Source organism: Dendropsophus ebraccatus, chromosome 3 (assembly GCF_027789765.1).
Source record: "Dendropsophus ebraccatus isolate aDenEbr1 chromosome 3, aDenEbr1.pat, whole genome shotgun sequence".
NCBI classification, from domain to species: domain Eukaryota; kingdom Metazoa; phylum Chordata; class Amphibia; order Anura; family Hylidae; genus Dendropsophus; species Dendropsophus ebraccatus.
The window spans coordinates 174427809-174447093 of record NC_091456.1 but is presented as its reverse complement, the minus strand read 5'-3'; the positions used below and the strand labels follow the sequence as shown (position 1 = coordinate 174447093).

Below are 19285 nucleotides of genomic sequence, written 5' to 3'. Positions count from 1 at the left end.
TTTTAAAACATTTTTTCTACTAAAAATGCAGTTTTAGCTCTTTAAAAAAAAGTCATTTTCCCAAATAAGTTCAACTAAACAAAACAAATTGTTGGTGTAAGCCACAGTTAGGAAAAAAATTAAAATTTGCAGGGTCCTTAGTTTGGGTCCAGTATTGCAGCTCAGTTCCATTGAAGAGATTGGAGCGGAGATGTAATACCACACACAACCTGAATGACAGGGGTGGCGCTGTTTTGGGAAGAAGACAGCTATGCTTTTTTTTAAAAATCCTGGATAAAACAATGGCATTGATCTTATACTTAGTTGAAGTGTTATTGTATTTGGGTTTTTTTGGTGGTGGGGCAAAAAGCAAAGCAAAAAATTCTATATAACCACATTTATCAGCTTTATACACCACACATATAGCACAAAAAAGGAAAAAAAAATATTTTATTGCACAAATTAAATAACATATATACACATAATACAAAGAATAGCCAAGCAGGTATTATTACTTCTATCATCCTAGCTTTGGCTTCATACTCTCCAAAATTAATCCAATCCAATTAAAATCTGTATATTGCGTCAAACACACGATAGCTGCCATCTTACTAATACCTGTCCAATGTTCCAGAATCTCTGATAATCCGGCACCTAACAAATGTATTCCAAGGTAGGTCAGGCTGAATTCTCTAACTACTGTATGTTGGGAAGAAGTGAATATATGTGTAGTATAAATTGTGGCCACCAGATGGCAGACAAAGCCGAGCCAGACCAATACTGTCTCTTAATAATAACACAAAATAAATATATAGAATGAAACCTCACATAAATTCCGACATAGAGATGATTGTATGGTGGCATCTATATCCAGCCTAATAACAGGGCTCCTTCATGCATATGGTCTGTAAATGTGGCAAAATCCTTTAAATATTATACATTTTAAAGGTGTTGACCAGGTTAAGAAAATCATAGCGGCTTTCTTCCAGACACAGCACCACTCCTGTCCCCAGTTTGGGTGTGGGTTTTGCAGCTCAGTCCCATTGAAGTAAATGGAGCTTAATTGTAATACCACACAAAACCTGAGGACAGGGGTGGAGCTGTTTTTGCAAGAAAGCATAAATGGATAACCCCTTTAAATTTAATGGGCCTCATTATTGATTGGACTCCGCAAGCGAGCACTGATCTAGCTCCTCGGTGCTCGCCTTCTGGACAGTGTCCGCCTATGGAAAAGGACCTATAACTATCTATCCTGGGGCCTACATACTCATGCTTGGCTGAGAGGGCAGAAAGAGGCAACTCTGGCAGCATTTTGAATTCGAGATTTCTGTTGAAAGTTAGGAGGCCTCCATACACACAAGAGGGACAGATTTGGCCAACTTTAAAGGGAATCTGACAGTTCTAGATCATGTTCAGAGATCAAGTGTCGAGGAGGCGGTGCTAAGCTGCAGCATGCATGCCTCTTTCCTGCCTCCACCACCCCTCCGTCCATTGACATATTGAAGTACACAGCTCAATGTTAGAACACAGGAAGGGGTGGAGGAGGGAGGAGGCATGCATGCTATAGCTAAGCACCGCCTCTTTGACATTTGAGCTCTGGGAATGATATAGAGTTGACAGATTCCCATTAAAGAGGTACTCCGGGCGGATTTTTTTTTTTTTTAGGGTATGACCGGGGAAGGGGTGGAAATAGAGGCCGCCGGTCACTTACCACCACTTGCCACCAAGGCCGGAGCTATAGGTCGTTCAATAAAAAACTATTCTTATAACACTTACCAGCTTCCTGCAATTACCAAAGAGATCTGTACAATATAAGGACACTTAGAGGGGTTGTACACTGGGAGGCTGACCTGCAATACCACATATGGGCAGCAGAGGTGCTGTTTCCGGAAAAAGGGATCCCTTTAATGTTTGTATCAATTAGCCACTTAAAGGGGAACCCCAAACATTGACTGGCTTACATCGACTATACTGTATACTCTAAGCAGGTTCCTTTACACCATCTGAAAGGATAATATATACCAGGCACGAGTCCTAATTGTCACAAGCCCCATCAAATGGACTTGAAGGAGGGCGGGGTTTATGCAAATTTGCACTAAAGTAAACCTTTTATGTTGAAAATGAAGCATCATATTACAGAGCAGGATGAGCTGAGCAGCAGTCAAGTGGGAGGTCCTACTTGATTGACATCTCTCTATATGCATATTCAAAGTGATACTGTTGCCCCCGTACTCTATGTGCGGCTCTCCACAAGCTTAGATGTTGCACATTTGATATATACATATATAAAATGTGTCTGGATCTTCTATTTGCTCTAAAGTTGCTTTATTTAATCGGTGGACAGTGTCAACTAGGCGGGGCTTTATGACAGTTGATTCCTTGGCCTAGTTAGGCCCAATTGCTGTGAAGCCCCGCCTAGTTGACAATGTTAATCAATAAAATGAAGCAAAACCGGGGGGCGGGGCGGACAGTATCACTGTACATTAAATAGGTGTCAATAAATAAGAAGGACCACCCACTTGACTACTTTGTCTAGAACAGAGAATAAATGGGTCGACCATTTGGAAATCACTATGCCGATTACAGGTTGTTCTAGTGATGTCATCCCCAGTGATCAGGGTCCCGGCAGTAAGTGTTCAGTTTCCCTGCAGCGCCACCACAGGAGAAATGAAGTATTACACAGCTCTCAGTTTACATCAATGGGCTGGGTCCTCCAGAGACGGAATCTGTTCCAAATAAGTAATGAAGGCTATCCACTATTCTCTATTAACTCATGAGGTCTTGATAATATAATACACGGTTTATAGAAAGTCCCTTTAAATGATACTAATACATCAGGTATCCTGAAATGTCGTCACTTTACGATGCAGAATCCACCTGGAAAGGGTTCCGGTCCGGCAGAGATCGGCATCAGCTGCTTCCAGAGCTGTTCTTCTTCTTCATCAGGAGAAAGTATGGAGACAGGTTGCCCAGCATGGACTCACTGTAGAATGAGAAGAGTCCACAATTACCAATCTTGTATCAGTCATAAATGGGGCCTGATAGTGATCACATAGAACCCACATAGCAATGCTATAATGTGCCTTGATTATTGCCATTGCCACTCAGGTGGAGTTTATATAGTTTATATTTTCTATGGCGGCTGGCACTATGTATTTGGGATTGGCGGGGTAGCAGCGGTCAGATATAGGAGACACATCCCAGCTACAATGAGAACAGTACCAGTTACCTCGGACACTTACTTCACATTCGTTACTTTGGATACTTTTATTTTTCTCGGCCTCGACCAATGCTCCACCTTGTACTTCAGTTCTTTGTTCTGAAGTAAAATAGAAAACTTTATGTCGGAGGAACATGAACAAAACAGGAAGCTCCATACACTGCATAGTGGCCATTGTGGGTTATTGCAGCTTAGTTACTATTCACTATGGTTACAGGAAGTTATACTTCTATTTAAAAATCTCCAGCCTTCCAGTACTTATCAGCTGCTGTATGTCCTGCAGGAAGTGCTGTATTCATTGCTCCCTGTCCTTGTCAGGAACTATCCTGAGGAGTAGCAAATGCCTATGGAAAACCTCTCCTGCTCTGGACAGTTCCTGAAATGAAGAGAGGTGGCAGCAGAGAGCACTGTGTCAGACTGGAAAGAATACACCACCTTCTGCAGGACATACAGCAGCTGATAAGTACTGGAAGACTTGAGATTTTTGACTAGAAGTTTTTTTAATAGAAAGTTAGACAGATGTGTAAATTTCTCCGGAGTACCCCTTTAACACAGGGAACTAAAGTCATCAATTGGCTGTTGGTCTCTCCAGTCATTTCCTCTTAGTTCACACTGAAGAATCCAAGCTCACGGCCTTGCGCATCTCCGCCCATGCCACAGACTGCATTCTATGCACGGGTGGATTCCACCGTCCATCCAAAGAATGAACCGGTTAATTCTTTGGACGGACGGTGGAAAATGCCTGTGCCTAGAATGGAGTCTATGACGCGTGGCCGTGAGTGGGGGCGAGGGAAGGAATCCGCCGCGGGTCATCCGCTGGGATTCCATAGTGTGCACATACCCTCAGGCAGCAAATGAGCCTTCACAAGGTTTAAAGCAACTCTGTACCCACAATGTGACCCCCCCAAACCACTTGTACCTTCGGATAGCTGCTTTTACTCCAAGATCTGTCCTGGGGTCCGTTCGGCAGGTGATGCAGTTATTGTCCTAAAAAACAACTTTTAAACTGGCAGCCCTGTGCCCAACGGCCAAGGCCTAGATTGTGTATGCATTAGGCTGGCACACCCTCTCTGTCCCTCCTCCCCACCCTCCTCATCATTTGGAATGCTTTAGGCAGATTGCCTACTATTCGTCAGCTGTGTGAATACTGAACATGGGCTGGATCGTTAAGGCACCTAGGCAGTGTTCAGACAGGAGAAAATGTTCCAGTGGCATTCCTAATGATAAAGAGGTACAAGGAGGAGGGACGGAGGGATGGTGCAAAATTAGGGCACAGATACTCTAAGCCATGGCAGTTGGGCACAGGGCTGCAAGTTTAAAAGTTGTTTTTTAGGAAAATAACTGCATCACCTGCCGAACGGACCCCAGGACAGATCTTGAATTAAAAGCAGCTATCTGTAGGTACAAGCGGTTTGGGGGGGGGGGGGCAGATTGTGGGTACAGAGTCGCTTTAATAAATTGTGTGATTGGGCGGCTGAAGCGATCACTCGATTATTTGTGTAGCTTATTCGATTTATTGTTATCTGCCACATATCCCCTCGGCCGCCTGGCCCATCACCTGCCCTACATATGCAGCTTCTGGGTTCCTTCTGACCCCCCTATCCTCTATCTATATAGGAGGGGCACCTATAATAGTGCTGACCCCCCTCTTTATAAACAGACCCAGAAGTGGTGGTAATAAGGGGCTATTTGTAATGGTGCTTTTAGACAGAATGGTTATCGTTCGAATTTGCACAATAACGATCGGATTCGAACGATAATCGTACGTGTAAACGCTGCGAACGATCAAGCGACAAGCGATAAATCGTTCATTTTTATCTCTCAACATGTTCTTAAATTGTCGTTCGCAAAAAATTTGCAGATGGTTCCGTCTAAACAGTCGTTCACCGATTTACCCTATGTGTGAGATAGACTTAAGCGATCGCAAAACGATTTTTCCGTACGATGTATTGCTCCGTCTAAACGCTGATCGTTATAAAAAACACATCATTCATTCAAAATCGTTAATCGTGCAATCGGGCGAATTATCGCTCCGTCTAAATGGACTATTAGGCAAGTGTCCCAGCTCACTAAGCCGAATTCCCATCACCATTGTAGTCTTGAAACAGCTGGAGGGCCTGAGTTTGACACCTGTGTTCTAGCATGTTCCGCAGATCCTCCCAGGGTGTCCTCCTCCCATTCCCACAGCTCGGTAGGGGCCTAATCACCATAATAAGAAGCAGCATTTACACATGTTACTTTATTCCTATAGTTCCTCATCTGCTTGTAGGATCTTTTCTAAAAATCCAAATTTTTTTCTTTTAAAAAAATTCTAAAACTTTTCCTTTTCAAAAACAGAGCGGATTATCAGAGGTGGAGATGTATACGTTACCTGGCATGTAAGAATATTGAGTTTTTCTTTTAATTCCCCAATGGTTATATCCTGCTCTTTCAGGCGGTTCCTCAGTTCTTCGCTCTGGGAACGCAGAAAAAATATAGAATTTTAAAAAACTATTTTTTTAAACTCATCATTTTCTGAGAGCTGCCACCTCTGTCCATGTCAGGAACTGTCCAGAGCAGGAGAGGATTTCTATGGGGATTTGCTGTTGCTCTGGACAATTCCTGACATGGACAGGGGTGGCAACAGAGATCACTGTGTCAGACTGGAAAGAATTCACCACTTCCTGCAGGACATACAGCAGCTGATAAGTATTGGAATAATGGAGATTTTTGAAAAAGAAGTAATTTACCAATCTGTTTACGCGTCCACTATGAAGGGTTTCCCCCCAAAAAATAGGATTTACTACAGCTGGGAGATTTAGTGATTAGCTGTAATCTCAGGCGGGACGTGAAGTGTTTCATTTCCCTGCAGCGCCACCATAGGTGATATGAAACATTACAAGGTTTTTGCTGAAATCAATGGTTTGTTAATATAAGGATGTGTTGGGTCCTCCAGAGTAACTTGTTTCACGTCATGATTTTGCTATCTGTCTCATGCTACAAAAAGATCCTGGTTTGATCCTTTTATTTATAATGTAAGTCAAAGGAAACTGGATCAAAACGGATGGCATAAAACTGCATCAGTTTTTACCATTTTTTCTCTCTCCATAAAACGGAAAGCAAAATCGTGATGTGAACCAGGCAGAGAAGCTCCTTAAAGGGATTATCCAGGATTTAAAAAAAAAAAAAAAAAATTTAAAAACAGCTATTAAAAAAAAAAAAAAAAAAAATAGCGCCCCCTAGCTGTGTGTGGTATCACAACTCAGCAGCAGGGCTGGTGTCAGAGGTCTGTGTGGTCACATGACAGCAGTGGGGAAGGGGTGTGTACTTAGCATGGACCAATCAGGAAGTGAGAATCACAGAGCTGTGCAGGAGGACAGTGACAGAAGTGTTTCTATACAGCAGTGTGAATGGCTGAGTGTGTGCAGGCACATTATAGCAGCAGTGTGTATAGCTGAGTGTGAGTGCAGGCACATTATAACAGCAGCGTGTATAGCTGAGTGTAAGTGCAGGCACATTATAGCAGGAATGGAGAGGATGGGAAACACAAGGGCTGACAGAGACTGCAGGGAGCATGAAGGAATGAGCAGAGCAGATGTGGGCACAGTATAGCAGCACTCTCTGTCCGGGGAGAGAGGGGTTACAGCTATGGAGAGGTTACCTCCACCGTCCTGTCCCCTGATACAAGCCCCAGCCTGAAGTGGATCTGCTATGATTTGGAAGGTGAGGGAGACTTCCTGGGTCAGAGTAAAGTGCTGTAGACCCCGCTATGCAGACCATGCCCCACCCCCACTCGAGCTCCGAACCAGTACAGGGAGCTCTTACACCAAAGCAATGCTCTTAATCCAAGTTACAATTTTGAAAAACTGTGAGCTCTTCTTGCAAAACGCTCTTAATCCAAGTTACTCTTAAACCAAGGTACCACTGTATTTACATTGTTTAATTTCAAGCTGAACTCTGAAAAATGGGGAATGAACAGTGGAAAGGATACCTTGCTTCTTAGTTCATCTTCAGTGAAGATGTTTGAGTTCTGCAATAACCTACATTGCCACTAGGTGGTGACAAAACTACAGAGATGAGAAATTATTTCCACGGCTGAGAGTTTAACTTGAGACTTCTAGGAAATACTTTTATATGTCTGAATAAGTTTACTTCACACTTAAAGAAAAAAAAACACAATGAGGATGGAGAGAACACCATGAACAGTTCTCACCACTCTAAAGACCCCTCACCTCCTGGATCAGTGCGCGCAGGTGCTGGTGCTGGGACATCATCAGCTGCTGCAGGTGATTTATTTGTTCTTCAACAGTAATAATCTCAGTCCGGACCGACAAAGTACTATACAGCCAAAAGCACAACAATTTATAAGCAAATGTATCAAGAGAGAATGACAGTACTTAAAGGGGTTGTTCACCAAATGTTTGTTTTTTTAAATTTACTGGTTTGTAATTTACTTCTTTAAAAAAAATCTCAAGTCTTCCAGTACTTATCAGCTGCTGTATGTCCTGCAGGAAGTGGTGTATTCTTTAAAGTGTGACACAGTGCTCTCTGCTGCCATCTCTGTTCATGTCAGGAACTGTAGAGAGCAGGAGAGGTTTTCAATGGGGATTTGCTACTGCTCTGGACAGTTCCTGAAAAAGGTGGCAGCAGAGAGCACTGTGTCAGACTGGAAAGAATACAGCACTTCTTGCAGGACATACAGCAGCCGATAAGTGCTGAAAGACTTAAAGGGAAACTCCGGGTAGAGGTTAAAAAAAATGAAACTTCTGCAGAAGCATAACGCATACTTACCTGTCTATCCCAGTTTTGAAACTACCAAAAATCCATTTGTATTGTGTTTCTGTCTTTCCTGGTTTAGCATTTCCCAGAATGCAATGCTTTCCCTCAGCTGACCATCACAGCCCCCACCCATTACAATCAATAAAATTAGTGCTGCACCTGCCTCTGGCTGGTCAGAGATGGTGAATCAGTCAGGGGATTGGGGTATCCAGCCAAGCCTCCTGTGACATCACGCCCCGGCCCCCTGTCTGCATCATCAGCAAACACACACAATGTGAGACAAAGGCATGGAAGATTTGTCTCCTAGGGGGGGGGGGGGGTAGCAGAAGGAGCAGGAGACAATGTGAATTGGCACAGAGGCCAGTTTTTTTCACTTCCTGGATTTCTATCAGCTACCAGTGTGGCAGAACCATACAGTTACAGTAATACATTATATAGACACATCTATATAACTTTTAATGTACTTTTAATAGAAAACAAGTTTTTCTTATCCGGAGTTCCCCTTTAAGATTTTTAATAGAAGTAAATTACAAATCTCTGGCACCAGTTGATCTGAAGGATTTTTTTTTATATTGATGGTGATTATATGGCTCCTGTTGTGCAGTTATAATGAATGTAATGACAGTTCTGCCTCCCTGGCTGTATACTTATAGTCTCTTAACCTGTTTAAAGTGACTCTGTACCCACAATCTGACCCCCCCAAAAACCAATTGTACCTTCGGATAGCTACTTTGAGTCCAAGATCTGTCCTGTGGTTCGTTCGGCAGGTGATGCAGTTATTGTCCTAAAAAACTACTTTTAAACTTGCAGCCCTGTGCCAAACGGGAGTATCTGTGCCCTAACTTTGCACCACCCCTCCCTCCTGTCCCTCCTCCCCACCCTCTTCATCACTAGGAATGCTCCAGGCAGATTGCCTCCTATTCCCCACCTGTGGCAGCCCGGCACATGGGCTGGATCGTTAAGCACCTGTGCAATGTTCAGCATGGAGAAAATGTTTTAGTGGCATTCCTAATGATGAAGAGGGTGGGGAGGAGGGACGGAGGGGTGGTGCAAAGTTAGAGTACAGATACTCCCGTTTGGCACGGGGCTGCAAGTTTAAAAGTTGTTTTTTAGGACAATAACTGCATCACCTGCTGAACGGACCCCAGGACAGATCTTGGATTAAAAGCAGCTATCCGAAGGTACAAGTGGTTTGGGGGGTCAGATTGTGGGTACAGAGTCGCTTTGAGGATACATAGAAATGGGGAGTATTACAAAGTCCCCCCAATGAGTAGAGATGGTGCAGACTGAAGACTAATAAGCTGCTTCTGCACTTGACAGCAAGTGGGAAAGCTGCGTACAGGAGTTTGCTCACTGTGCAGAGCTGGGGAAAGCACCCATATATTACAGTAAGCTAGAGATGCATGAAGCAACCCTATCTTACTGTAAGAGCAGGTTTGGTGGAAGCGAACCACTTGTGGTCCTGTGTTCAAACCAGTTCTAATTTGTTGCAAAGTTCTGACTGACTCCGGGATTTGCAGGTTTGTTTCTGCCTGTACCTGCCTATGTGATCTTGTGGTGATGGTGGCGGATTATATGAGCCATAAAACAATGTAAAATGGATGGATGCAGCAGAACTGATAAGACTGCAGGAATGGTGATTATATACAGTGAATGTGCATTATATGGGCAATGAATAGCCTGGATAACCCCATCAGTAGTACCAACATCCCCCAAATAGGAATGAAGACCAACTACTGACCCATTGTTGTTGCTGGAAGGATCGGCCATCCTTCTGGAGAGCTCATTTTCAAGTAATCGTTTCTTTTCGACCAAAGTTGCATTTTCCTATACAGAAAAGATTGGGAAAAAAGTATATTTTCAGGACATGTGCTTTATATATATATATATATATATATATATATATATATATATATACATATGCCACTTTTTCATTGATATAGGGATCCTATACTCAGGACTCCCAATCAATGAGCTATAGATGTCTGCTGCCACCATGCAGCCCATCTATTACATGGATAATCATTCATCCTATTGGTCCTTATTGGGATTGAGCGAGTGCTCGTCAATCTGAAAATGACAGTCTGGCCCCTTAACTTAACCCCCTAGGGGGCATACTGTATTATTCACTTAGTGTATCACTAGCTTTGCATAGATGCCATCCCTGAGTATACCGATTGCTTTCTCCCCTGCCAGCTTCTTTTGTGTATATTTACTTATGACAGCATGTTTTTGCAGTTTTTTTTTTATTTCCAAAGACAACATTGAAATGAAAACATGCTGAGATTACTAAAAATACACAAAAGAAGCTGGCGGAGGAGGTAGCATCTATGAAGGACTGGCAAGCAGACTTGCACTTTGAGCCAAGCATCTGAGGACCACTAGGTGCTCGGTCAAGCATCAAGCACTCTCAAGTAGCCTGATGCTTAATAAAACACCATGCTCAATGCTATTCCATATGATCCATCACTATAGGCTATCAGGTCTTAGGACTCTCTCCAACATACAGTACATTAGCCCAAAAGACTAGGTAACTAAGCCTATGACTGCACAAGGTTTGCTTGTAGTCTGTTGCCATAGAAACACATAGGAGTTGTAAGACTGTCTGCATACAGTATATCCCTTATCAATCGACATAGCCGTAGATTATAACGTTTTCCTCTAGTAGTAACATTATAAATCCTATATCGCTCACCGCTTCCATTCTCTCCATGAGCTTCTCCAGTTCCAGGATTCGGCTGTGCTTCTCCTGAATTTTATCAGCCATGCTGTTTAGTTTCTCGATGCTCTTCTTAAACCGTTCTTCATCTTCTGCGGAAGACGCCTAGCGAGGAGAACACACGCCATTATTTCTACCAACTTCATTCCCTCCTCAGACATTTATGGTGTATCCAATGGATATGGCAGGAATGTGTGTCATCTCTGGGACCTCCACCCATCTCCAGGACTGGATTCCTTTACTCCTGTCCTGCCATATATCAGGATGAAGAATGAATACAAAGAGGGTCGGTGGGACATTTATGGCATATCCCATGGAATATCCTTTAAAGTGCTCGTATGCCATGGTAACCCATTAGGTGCAAGTCCTATGGCAGTTCCTGACAGTGCTGAGGTGGCAGCAGAGAGCACTGTGTCAGACTAGAAAGAATACACCACTTCCTGCAGGACATACAGAAGCTTATAAGTACTGGAAGGCTTGAGATTTTTAAATAGAAGTGAATTACAAATCTATACAACTTTCTGATATTGATTTGAAAATATTTATTTCTCTGGAGTACCCCATTAGTATTCCCTTTCTTTTTGTATCCCCCTATTCTACGGTGATCAGTTCTTCTCCGATTACAGGTTGCAGCATGCTTCACCAATATGACACCTTACCTGTATTTGCTGCTTCTCTTCTTCATGAGATTTCCTCAGTTGTTCAGATTTCTTGTTGTAATTTTCGTACAGTTTTCGGGTTGCGTCCCGTATTGCGCCCGCTCCGGCTTCACGAGTCGCTTCCAACTGGAACAAAAGATATAACATTATTATTATTATTATTTACACTTTATAATAATCCTGAAATCTTGCAGTTTTTAATCTGGCCACTAAGCCTAATAATTGACTCACACTTGCGGTTCTGTAGAGAAAACTATTCTGCAGTCTCTTCCTTATCATCACAACCAACACAGCATACACCATTCACAATAGGTTATAGGAACAGCTCCTTTTCACAGGTCACAGAAAACTCTCCTATAGAAGTCAGTAGGGTCCTCTCTAGTCTATTATTGTCTATGTTTATGTGGCCGCTGTAAAGCAATGGGGTACTCTAGTGATTTTTTTTCTTTTAAATTAACTGGTGTCATAAAGTTATAAAGATTTGTAATTTACTTCTATATAAACATATCAAGTCTTCCAGTACATATCAGCTGCTGTATGTCCTACAGGAATTATTGTATTCTTTCCAGTCTGACACAGTGCTCTCTGCTGCCACCTCTGTCTCTGTCAGGAACTGTCCAGAGCAGGAGCAAATCCCCATAGAACTGCTCTGGACAGTTCCTGACATGGACAGAGGTGGCAGTCATATTGGAAAGAATACACTACTTCCTGCAGGACATACAGCAGCTGATAAGTACTGGAAGACTGGAGATTTTTTTAATACAAGTAAATTACAAATCTATATAAATTTCTGACATCAGTTGATTTGAAAGAAAACTATTTTTGCTGGAGTATCCCTTTAAACAGAGCAGAGCAGAAACTAAGGCAAGATGGCTGCCACCATAATGATATACAAAAAGTAAAATAAAAGAAAAACTATAGTCAGAAAGTAGAAACATATTTGTAACCAGAACATTTTTCAGTATCTGACTCCACCATGGAGGAGATATTTAGAGAACAAGTTGAAGGACTCCATAACTATTTAAGAATTTGTGGTTCTACCTTAATCTGCAGATCCTGATTTTCCCTGTGAGTGTCCAGGATCTGCAGGTCCTGATCCTTTAACTTCTCAATGATCCGTTTATATCGGGAGCCAAATGAATCCTCCTCTTCTTTATCGTGTCCATTTTGTTTTAGGTGTGAAGAATTCTGAAAGTAATTTTAGTCATGAGTTTATCAACTTTAATAAAGATATGTACGATATAAAGAGTTTTATAGGGTATTACAACTCCGCCAATCTAGTCCTCAGTTTGTATGTGCTATGGTAACTCAGTTGCATTTAAGTGAAGGAAGTCAAGTTGTAATACCACACACAACCTGGGAACAGGTGTGGCGCTGTTTTTGGAAGAAAAAATAGTTGTGTTTTTAATCCTGGGGTTATTCTACTGCACTGAAAGTGAAAAAATCCTTTAAGGAAAGGTCATCATCATAAATCTAAAAAAATAAAATAAATTATATATATATATATATATATATATATATACACACACACACACGTGTATATATATATATATATAGATATATATATATATATATATATATATATATATTACATTATATATTATGTGACGCTAGTGGAAAGAGCCACTAGCAGACAACCCTATTCGCAGACTACCAGAGTATATTTTTTAAAGGCTACATGGTAATAACTAGACATGAGCCAATGGATTCTGAATAAATTGGATTTGTTAAAAAAAAAAGGAAAAAAAGAAAAAAGAAAAAAAATGTGATTAGTTTGAATCCCAATTTTTTTGTGATTTACTTTAGGCAAACCAGTACAGGAGCAGGGACATCTGTAAAAAACAAGAGTCCCTGCTCCTGTAAGATGTACACTGTATGCTTGTTCTTCAGTTTACATGCACTTAGCTGGGTGTTCCACCTGTGTACCAACGGTAGCTAAGTGACAATGCTCTATGCTCTATATTTACTACTTTAATGTAGAGCACCAGACAATCTACAAGGAGCAGGAACTGGAGTCAACAATAGGAGTCTCTGCTCCTCTACAGTAAGCAGTGATCCTCTGTGAATTGCTGCTTACTATACTCAGGAGTATAAGCGGTGATGCTAAGCATCTTGCATCTCCACACAGTCTTTACTGGCACTCTGCATAGGATTCCATGCAAACTATAAAGTGGAGCAGGGACACCTGTCAAAGACAGGAGACCCTGCTCCTGTACAGTAAACAGCAGTGCTCTATACTGGGGATGACTGATTAGTTTATGCTTTATACACTTGCTGAAAACCCAACCCAGAGAGTGTAAGAACGAATCCAACACAGCCCTTGAATCGAGTTGATGGCTGGTTCGCTCATCTTTAGTAGTGACCTATTCAGCATTGTTGGTGATCTGTATCCACAGAAACTTGACCCTGTGCATATAAAATATACACATGACGCCTATCAGGAACCATGAAGGCAGAGCAGGGAAATACACCCATTTAGCACACACTGTATGTCAATAACTTTACAGCCCATCTGGTTTCACTAATACAAGGTAATTGCAGAAAGCAAACAGTGACGGGGCGCAGTAATAGCCGCATATGAAAGTCCAAGTCACAGACACAGCCCCGCATGGACTAGAGTATTAGAGGAATAAGCCGTCTTATGTTTTGTTCTATATTTTCTATTCTGTAGGGTTTCAGTGATGTATTATTAGTATTGTGTTCAGGATCTAACTCTAGGACCTTAAAACATAAAAACTTTTGACATGTTACAGAGTACCCAGCATTCAGACCCGACCGATCAGGAAGACGAACTGGAAGAGAAGCACACTGCCATTGTGAGTCTGTCTCGGTCACATGACACAGATCAGGGAGAGAACACGCTTAACCAGAACTTCTCCCAGTTAGTTCTACTGATCAGTCATGGACTGAACACTTTAAAATAAATTTATTTTCTTCATGTAAGAATACATATAAAAAAAAATCTTAAAATGATAGCAGGCACAGCAGGCTGACACTTTCTATTTTCTGCTTCTCACTTGTCAGCTTGACTGTATAGACTGTGACAGAGTCAGCAGGGAGATGAGGCTTTAAAGCAAATGCTCCATCAGTACATTTGCTTTTATTTTTGCCCTTGGATAGAACAGCGCCGGCACGGGAAAGCCCTTTTTTTGAATCACAGCCCGCTTCCCACATATGACGCCATTCTATTCCGTCCGGGGTGAAGCTCTATCATATATGGAACAATGTGGTGGCACAATCCCTATGAGAACATCGGTGTCAATGGATGGTTGAGCACTGATTTCCCTTATAAAGGAGACATCTCTGAATTATAAGTTGGATGTATTCAGAAATCTGCATTTTAATTACAGTGGCTGTAAACCATTTAAAAACCCTTTTACCTGTGTATTCTTACTGTTCAATTCATCCTTAAATAATTGACTCTGAATCTTCTCTAAAGTTGCTCGGATCTGAAAAAAAAAATGAAACTTTATCAACACCAGAGACTGTGACAAACTGGTGACAACCAGAGCTATTTAAAGGGGTTGTCCCATCTGCTGAGAGTTCAACTCGGCACCACTGCATCCCTGCTCACTTCCTGGTTTAGCACTGGGGTGGGGGTCTGCGGGGGGGAGCTGAATCAGCTCGGCATTGCTGTGTCTCCCACAGAGTTTACACATGTCTCCAGGGACAATCCAATAAAACTATACTACATTGGTGTCCCATCTGGCCACTCCTCCCAGAGCGGAGAGCGGTGGTCTGGAACCCAGGCAAGTAACACTACAGGATCAACAAGGGGACAAACTTCAAAAGAAGGCCAAGCATTTGCAAAATTGCTTTCTTTTGCATTCACTATACCCTAACAAAATTCTAGGTGATGGGAATACTCCTTTAGGCCAAGTTTACACAAGGTATGACAGCAGCTGTTCTGAGACACGGCCGTGTCACTGAACGGCTGCTGTTAGTGAAGTTCACCTCGGCCGCTACAGCAGTGAACTTTATTTGTTTTGTTTTTAATTGGAATGCGGGCGCATTTGGGTGCTCCTGCATTCCAATTACCTATTGCAGACAATGTTAAGTGCGGCCAGAGCGCCACTTTACATTGTCTGCACTGTTAGTTTTGTGCGGCCGCTATTCGAAAACTGACATGTTAGTTTTCTGTGCGGTCGCATGAAATTCCGTCAGCCGGGATTCCATAGTAAGTAAATTGATCGGCCATGGTGATTAAATAACGGCCGTCGTTGCAAGCCAGCAAACCGTTGTTTAATCAAATTAAATTAAAAGTAAATATAAAGTAAATGTGGCCTTAAAGTGAAATGCCCAATGTTAAAAGCATTATTGTTTTTAGTTTCTCTCTTGAAAATAGGCAGAAAAAATTATATACAGAGTAATTTTAAGGCTGAGATTAAAATCTCCAGAATAGAGGTAAAGGCCATGGACATCTATGTAATAATTCCTTTTTTACCTTATTATATTTTACCTTTACCATATTGTTGCTGTAGAGACTGTGCAGCTGCTTTACATGGCTGAATGTTCTGCTGCTGCTTTTTACAGCAGGATAATACTCCTGGCTGCTGTCAACATAAGACCGGTGTCATTTACATCCTTTCCTTCCCCTATCTTCAGAGTGGAGGGGGATAGGGATATGAGTGGTGGGGAGGGGGGGGGAGGTCAGGGTTATTGGGTGGTTGGAGTATACAGCACATCAAGACGCATCAGAGATATCTGTAGAGGGAGTGAGAGAGATCATATAGACAGCATCAGTGCTCAGAGGGGGGACACCATCAAGTTGAAGGTGTAGAGATCACACTGTGTTAGATGGGTAGAGCAGTACAGGAATGAAGCTGGTTACAGTACCATCCTGGAATCATGTCAACCCATATGAGCTAGGTCTGAAACTAGGAATAGGTTGCAACATGAAAACTTAATACAGCTTTGTTTCTAACCGCTAACACATGTAAAAATATATATATATTTTTTTTCATGTAAATTATTTTGTATTGTTACCCTTGACAAACTCATGATCTACATCTGTACAGTTAAAGTCTATACAACCTAAACACGTGTCCTCCCTTACCTACTCACAGATCTACATATCCTGACATGTCTGGAATGAGGTAACTTGCTTATAAAAAACATGCTTTTGCAATGTTTTTGATATACGTAATGCAGATGTAGCCGGTGGCAACTGTTTTATTGGAGCACTACATCTGTCACAAAGCATGCTATGCTATCTGTTGCTACGCAGAGTCCCTGGTTCTGTAGTACGCTGTAGTAGCTGAGTGGGTCCTCAGACAGTAAGCTGGCAATGCAAGACAAGACAATACTAGCTTACTGTCCTTTCTATGCTTTTGTATTTTCTTTAGCATAGGGAGAGACAATTGTGTACATATACTTTACAGCCTAGGCAAATTGTGTACAGTAGCATGCTACAGCCCTGAGATGTCACTGCAGCAGCACATGTTTGGTGGAGGCTGTGGTGTCCCACCACGGGTGTTTCCTATGTCACACTTGTTGCAAAAGCCCCTTTCTCAAATTTAAGTAGTGCTGAAAGTATTTATTAGTTTCACCACAAGATGTCAGTGTTTTGTGTATATGCTCTTATGTCTTGCACAGCTGAAGCTCCCAAAGGGTTACTGTTTCTTATATGCTATGTACTTTTATTGACCAACAGAGATACTCTTCTTTTCTGATCTATCCTTTCTCTTCTCTTCTTTGCACACATTCATTTCCACCACTCACAGGGTATTTTACATAACTCTGTAGGAAGTAGTCACTTGGTGGGAGGAAGTGTAGCGTCAGTCTTATTTGGTTTCTCATGGGAAGAGGGCACACAAAGCAGATGTCCCTGCTGTAGTCAAGCCAGGGTCTGGCTCTGCCAGGACCCCTGTCCAGGACAAGTGTAGTCTAGACAGTGTGTTGATGAGGTAGTACGACATGTGTTTCTCCAGTTTCTCCATTCTATCCACTATTTCCACTATGCAGTGCTAGACACTACAAGGAGGACAAGACGGGGATAAACCCAGCCCACGCCGAGAACCTCTCTACAACGTGCAGGACAGTATCCTGATATACAGAGGAACAGGCCTGGATAGGACAAAGCTACCAGAGGGTCTACGTATCCTATCTCGCAGTGCAAGTGACACCGGGAAACCTCGTACACTTAGCTTCAGCCAGGTAACCACAGCTGGGGCTGGATTCCTATTAGGATGAGTACCTCACCACTGTAGGGTAGAAGGTGGTTAGACATAGTCTATACACGGTGTGACAATCTGGGGGTTACTCACTGGCTGGGATCGCTATCTCCTGGCTCTGAGACGGTTGGCACATCACAAATTGCAGTCCAGTCAGTGCTGTATGCTTTATACTGACCACAGTCAGCTTTATTTATCCATTCAAGGAAAAACAAAAAGATATAAGCAACACTGCAAAATAATAAAACCTAGGATGTCTAGCCACTTACTAACACAACACAGCTTTCCTAGCTGACTTTCTGAGCCTACTGCTCAACGTCACCAGTTCTACTTACTGGTTTCACCAAGCCCTTTTGGCTGTAGCTCCCACAGGCCTAGCGCTGCCTGTGTTCTCCCACCCTTGGAGCCTTCACCTGGGAAGCTCTGGAGTCTCTAATAGAGCTCCACCAGGTGGTTTCAGAGCCTCATTAGCTCTAGGGCTGGAGTGGAGTATCTGGAACAGGAGCTCCACCTGAACTCCAATTCCCACTCCAGAGGCACAGAACTGCCTCTTACAGCCCACCATGCCACAACGGGTACAAGTAAGCTTCTCACTCTCAAATATTCTTCCCTCAAGTTCTGGCAGAGCACGGCGCCTTTCTATGCACCGGAACCGTCTGGTGCTCAAGCACTGGAGGTAGGCCGGCCCGCCTCCAGTGGGAGGGAATTCCCTCCCCTGTATGACGCTGCTCCATTCATTCTAAGGGAGCCGCGTCATGGAGGGGAGAGAATTACCTCCCACTGGGGGCGGGCCGGCCTACCTCCAGTGCTTGAGCACCGGCCGGTTCTGGTGCATAGAACGGCGCCGTGCATGGGAACCGGGCCTCGGTCCGAAAAACGGACTGCGGCATCGGCTTCCCTATGCCGGCGCCGTTCGATCCGTGGGTTCAGGTTAAAGAGGATGTACCTGGTGGTACATCCTCTTTAAAACTGTTTTATTTATTCACTGGGACTCGGTCATCCTTACATCAGAACCAGCACCTATATACATCCGTCACACACCTTAGGTCATTTCTTCCCCTTTCTGTCGGTGGCCGTACCAATAGTCCGGGTGGGTAAGTTGCTGTGGTGTCCCACTAGGGGTGTTGCTATTATATACAACCTTCGCAAAAGTCTGTACTTTTTGTGGTATTACTATAGTGAAAGTAGTAATAAGGGTTGACCACTAGATGTCCCTGTATTATGTATTCATGTATGGAATCTGCACAGCTGAAGGATCGCAAAGGGATATTGTGTTTGTGTGTACCAGAATCTGTGAACCAGTAGGATTTCTGTTTTTTTCTTTCCGATCACCTCTTCTCTCTATTCTTCTATTGCACTCTTTTCACCCAATCACAGCGCACCCTACACGCTGTAGAGGAAGTTAGTCGCTTGGGTGGGGGAGGAGCAAGAGCTTTCCGTTTGGGACAGTGTGGAGGAAGCTAGATAGCAAGCTAGATAGCTCTTCACAGCAGTCTTGTCCGGACCCTGGCCCTCTGCCAGGTCCCCAAAGTTCCGTCTTAGCCAGTGCCCCGCATGGGTAGGACGCAAGACACCACACTGTTACCAACTTTCTCTCAAGTACCCACACAAAGCACTATGCAGTGTTTAACCTCTTAGGAGAGGTCCAGCCAAAAGATAACCTCAATCCACACCGTGGACAAGGAGAAGTCACATTGCAGAACAGTATCCATTTTAGAGCCAAAGAGCTAGGAACTGATCCAGGTGGAGCAAAGTTGCAGTAAGCCTTTGAACTTCA

General features: G+C 42.9%; 1 protein-coding gene across 2 annotated transcripts in view; it reads right to left on the bottom strand.

The window, feature by feature from the left end:
• Positions 1-411: 411 nt before the first annotated feature.
• CCDC68 (coiled-coil domain containing 68) overlaps positions 412-19285 on the bottom strand; it is a 48854-nt gene continuing 29980 nt past the window's right edge. For both annotated transcript variants that reach the window (XM_069963164.1, XM_069963165.1), the window contains exons 3-11: positions 14716-14784; positions 12377-12523; positions 11336-11461; positions 10653-10781; positions 9699-9784; positions 7411-7516; positions 5571-5654; positions 3222-3298; positions 412-2962 (exon numbers count right to left, since the gene is read on the bottom strand). In XM_069963164.1, coding sequence (XP_069819265.1) covers positions 2890-2962; positions 3222-3298; positions 5571-5654; positions 7411-7516; positions 9699-9784; positions 10653-10781; positions 11336-11461; positions 12377-12523; positions 14716-14784 — 897 coding nt within the window. In that variant the 3' untranslated portion in view covers positions 412-2889. The remainder of the gene's footprint in view (positions 2963-3221; positions 3299-5570; positions 5655-7410; positions 7517-9698; positions 9785-10652; positions 10782-11335; positions 11462-12376; positions 12524-14715; positions 14785-19285) is intronic.